The sequence below is a fragment of the Myotis lucifugus genome, unplaced genomic scaffold (genome assembly GCF_000147115.1).
Source record: "Myotis lucifugus unplaced genomic scaffold, Myoluc2.0 scaffold_3000, whole genome shotgun sequence".
Classification (NCBI taxonomy): Eukaryota; Metazoa; Chordata; class Mammalia; order Chiroptera; family Vespertilionidae; genus Myotis; species Myotis lucifugus.
The window spans coordinates 394-5,159 of NW_005874048.1; the positions used below are offsets into that span (position 1 = coordinate 394).

General features: G+C 59.7%; 1 protein-coding gene across 1 annotated transcript; it reads left to right on the forward strand.

Annotated features, from left to right (window-relative positions):
- Positions 1–217: 217 nt before the first annotated feature.
- Positions 218–2,903, forward strand: LOC102422678 (plasma serine protease inhibitor-like; the record flags this gene model as incomplete). Its single annotated transcript, XM_006108655.3, has 3 exons — positions 218–540; positions 907–1,054; positions 1,889–2,903. Coding segments are annotated over 3 exons (672 nt in total), but the record flags the coding sequence as incomplete, so codon positions are not given.
- Positions 2,904–4,766: the final 1,863 nt, after the last annotated feature.

Genomic DNA, 4,766 nt, shown 5'->3' on the forward strand with positions numbered 1-4,766 from the left:
GGGCATTTGACCTTCAGCTGCATCGGAGAATCAAGCAAACATTAGGGGTCTGAGGGCCCCTGAGGACGCGAACACTGATTCCTTGTGTTGCAGATGTTGCAAAAGCCCCATGGAAAGCTCAAGCCCCCAGATAATAAAGGGGCGCAGGGGGCTCGGCAGCCACTGCTACCGACCAGGTGGCTCTAACGGGGTGATCTCTGGTGAAGGGGCTCCTTGACCGCGCTTTTACCGGCGGCTGAGAATTCCCGTTTCTGTCCATTTGCCTCTAGCCAAGTGGGAGACTCGCTTCGACCCCCAAAGCACCCTCAAGCAGGACTTCCACGTGACCCCCGAGACAGTGGTGCAGGTGCCCATGATGAAGCGCGAGGACGAGTATGACTACCTCCTGGACCGGAGACTCTCCTGCAGGGTCGTGGGGCTCCCCTACCAGGGCAATGCCACGGCCCTCTTCATTCTCCCCAGCGAGGGCCGGATGCATAAGGCGGAGGCCGGCCTGGACCAGGAGACCCTGACCAAGTGGTTCAAAAAGTTCACAAAGAGGTATCTTCAGACGGCACTGGGCCAGCCTAGCCCTGCTCCCCACCAGGGAGACCGTGTCCCCTGGGGCCACCACCAGGGGGCGAAGGACTCACCCAGCCCAGGAGCTGCCTCTGAGCCCAGAGGCATCAGGGGAGTCCCGGCCCCGGGGCCTAGCGGGGATGCAGGGTTGGGGCTGGACGCCTGCTTTCCTGGCGGTGCCGTCGGAGTGGGCAGTGAGCTCCGGGCTGTCCAGTCCGAGTCCAGAGCGGCACGGACTCTCCCTAGGCCAGGGGCTGAGGGTCATGTGGAGCTGCGGGGAGATGGTGGGGATGGGAGCTGAGACCCGGTGCTCTGGAAGAGTCTAGAAAGGTCCTCTTCTCTTTCCAGGAAGCTCCAGCTTTACCTTCCCAAGTTCTCCATCGAGGGCTCCTACCAGCTGGAGAAGATCCTCCCCAAGCTGGGCATCCGGGACCTCTTCACCTCCCACGCCGACCTAGGAGGGCTCACCAACCACTCCAACATCCAGGTGTCTGAGGTGAGCAGGGGGTCCTAGCATCTGCTTCCAGAGACATTCTATTCTTTCTGTTCTGTTCTATTCTATTCTATTCTATTCTATTCTATTCTATTCTATTCTATTCTACTGGTATTCTATTCCTATTCTGTTCTATTCTGTTCTATTCTATTCTATTCTATTCTACTGGTATTCTATTCCTATTCTGTTCTGTTCTATTCTATTCTATTTTACTGGTATTCTATTCCTATTCTGTTCTATTCTTTTTGTTCTATTGTACCTTATTCTACTCTGCTTCTATTCTATTCTATTCTATTCTATTCTATTCTATTCTATTCTATTCTATTCTATTCTATTCTATTCTATTCTATTCCATCTCATCCCATTCCATCCCATCCTATTCCCTTCCACTCCACATTCCGTATTCTTTCTCTCTCCTCTTTTTCTTCAAGAAGCCAAGTTTCAGTGTCTCATACCCTCCGTGCAATGAGAAGCCACACCCAGCACTGCCTCGGGGGAAGGAGCCCTGGATTAAACCATCAAAACTCAAAACCAGGTGGCAACTCCTCCCCTCATTAGCTGTGTGGCCTCCAACGATGACCTGACCTCGCCGAGCCCCCTTTCCCTCTCTGAAGTCGGAGCGTCCACCCCCCCCCCCCCCCCGAGACGCCGGGAGAATTCGCTGAAACACGCGAGTGCACCTAGGCCTGGCGCACAGCGGCTGCGCCATCGCGTCGCTTCCCACCTGCTCTCAGGCTCGGTTGTGCGGAGCCTCGGACAGGGACGCCACGGGCGGCGCTTTGCCCTCGGGCCGGCCTCTCCCAGCCCCATGAGCTGGTGTGTGTTGTCTCCCTGCAGATGGTGCACAAAGCCGTGGTGGAGGTGGACGAGTCGGGGACCCAAGCGGCTGCAGCCACGGGCATGGTGTTGGGGTTCCGGTCGGCTCGAATGGGCGCTCAGGTGGTGGTGTTCAACAGGCCGTTCCTGATGGCGATCGTGAACCCGGAGGGCGTCCTCTTCCTCGGCAAGGTGGCCCGCCCCGCGGAGGGGCACTTCTGAGCCGCGGCCTCCCCAGCGGAGATGCGGGCACTCTGCGGCCATCGTCTGCGGAGACCTAGTGAGACGCGCAGGCTTAGTGACGAGTGAGACTTTAGCGAGTAACAGTAGCAGCACCGACCACCAGGATGGCTTCCTCCCACACCAGGCGAGGCCAGGCGCCTGGGAGAGGCCAGAGGACACGCGGTCACGCCCTCACCGCTCACCAGTGGCGATTCGCACTGAGGCCCCGAGAGCTGGATCGACTTGTCCAAGGCCACATGGCAGGTCAGAAGCCCAGGACCCGGCCCCTGATTCCCAGCCCAGCGCCACCGGCTCCCCAGGAAGGTGGTTCCAGTAGACATTCCGCCAGGAAGCATGTGTCCAAGCCCCGCCCCCCTTCCCCGTCAGCAACACCAGCCGTCAATTCTGATGGTTGAGTGGGGGCACCCGAGTGGAGTCTGCCGTGGGCGCTGTCCCGGCTCACCGGCTGTGTGACGTTGGCTCATGCCTTCCCCCTCTGGACTCTGGTTTCTCCACGGATGCACTGAGGGCTCAGGCCAAGGATAGAAGGTTCCTGAAATCAGGTAAAAAGCCTGGAGTGTCACCTGCCAGTCACAGCTGATATCACCGCTCATCCTCTGAGAAAAGCGAGGGGACCGCGGGGTGGAAATGGCCCGCCCGGGGCGTACCATCCTGCGGGGGAAGTTACAGTCCCGTGGGCGTGGCTGGCGGCGGGAGCATGGAGGCCGGGTGCCAACAGCGGCTGTTGTTTGGAGACACTGCTGACTGGGTGTGGACTGTAGTGCCAGGCAGAGCAATAAAGCATTTGCAGACACCGGTGTCTTGTCCTGCGGAAGCAGCTCTGGGAATGGTGGCAGAACCAGCTCGTCTGGTGAGGTGCTAGCCTCCCTTCACAACATCCCCTACGAAGGGCGTATTATCCCCATTTTACAGACGGGGATGGCGAGGCTTGCCGAGAGCGGGGGCTTACCCAGCACACAGCTCCTAGCGGGTGGCGGCGGGGTCTGCCTGAGTCGTGGCCCCGGCCTCACCGTCAGCGCTGCGCTCCATGTAGAGCAGATGTGAGCGGGAAGCAGAAGCCCGAGTCAGGCGCACCTGGGCCATGAGCTCCCCCATGACCCAGACAGCCACACTCTCCTTTACAAAACCCACCCATTTCCCTGTCCATCGCCTTAAAGGGCCCGTGGATGAATAAACAAACGCTCATTTGCTCAGTCTCACACCGTCCCCTGCACTCGCTGCCCCCTGCTCTGCCCCAGAGTCTGCGCACCCTGCCCTGCAGGCATGCCCCGGGCTGACCCCGGGTCTGGACTGCATCACAGAAGGGTGCCCCTTAGAACTAGCGAAGTTGGAACCCCATGCTTTGACCATTCCCCACAGCCCTAAGCACCTACTCTTGCCAGCCAGAGGGGACACTGTATCTGTGATCGACCTCATTAATCCCCGACCAAGCCAGCCGGCTTGTACCCATTTCACAGAGGGGAACCTAATGCTTGCCCAGAGCCCGCAGCTGATGACAGTGCGAGGCCCCGGCTCTGCGACCCAGATGGCACGTGCTGGCTGGTGGCAGGGCAGATGGCTGCACCCCAACCAGACAGCTTGTCTGCATCTGTGATTCGAGCTCAGGACTGGGCCTCCTCGCGGGGCCAGAGCCGCCCCTGTGTGCGTTTCCCTTGCGAAATGCCTCATCTGCTTCGGCAAACATTTCTCCGTTGTTGACCCAGCCAGTCCAAGGTCGGGAGGCTCTGCCCTGTGGCATGTGGAAGCCAAGGCCCAGCTCTGTCTAACGTTTCCTGGGCAAATGGTGGCAAAGCAGCCACTGTGTGCGCGACTGGGGTGGGTGGGCTCTGGGTGCCAATGCGGGAGCCCAGGCTGCGTGGCACACCCTCCAGTGCCCCCTGGGGGTCCTGGCGGGCTGTGTAACTCCATTGTCACATGATTCTGGGGTGAACAAAATCATATAGCAGCCCAGAGAGAAAGACAGAGAGGCAGAGAGAGACGGAAAGAACTTCTGGGGTTCGGGAAAACGTTGGCGGAAGAGGTGGCAGGAGCTGCCCTGAAGAATACGTGGGACCTGGACAGACAGTTTGGGAGCAGGAAGGGGCTTCGAGGCCCAGGGAACGGTGGCTGGAGAAGAGCATGACGCTGAGGGGCTGCGGAGTGAACCGGAAACCCACACCTCCCTCTGGACCCGAGTGGGGGAAGGAGGGACCCTGCCTGCAGCCCAGCCACAGGGACCTGAGCACACCTGGTGGCGGGTCTGTGCCTGACTTCAGAGTAGTGCAGCTGTCATGCCACACCCCGAGCACCCCCGGGCCCCTTCTGGGCCCTCACGGTCCCTTCTGCACATCAGTAGACGAATCCACTCACCCTCTAAGGGGCGCCCCCTCCACGACTCCTAAGGGGTGGGTGCCCCTTTGCTTCAATGCCCCGCTGGCCGTGCCCCTGATGGACCTCGTGGTCCCACCTGGGGCAAAGGTGCTGGGTCTGTAGGTGGCTGTCCCCCTCGGGCCCTCTGTCTTAGCCACTGATAGTGGTTTCCGAGGGCTGTCATGACAAAGTGGCCCAGACCGGGCGGCTTAGCAGCAGACATGGGTCAGTGGCAGCTCCTCAGTTCATCTTTTTGAGGAAACTCCATACTGTTTCCCACAGCGGCCGCCCCAGCCTGCATTCCCAC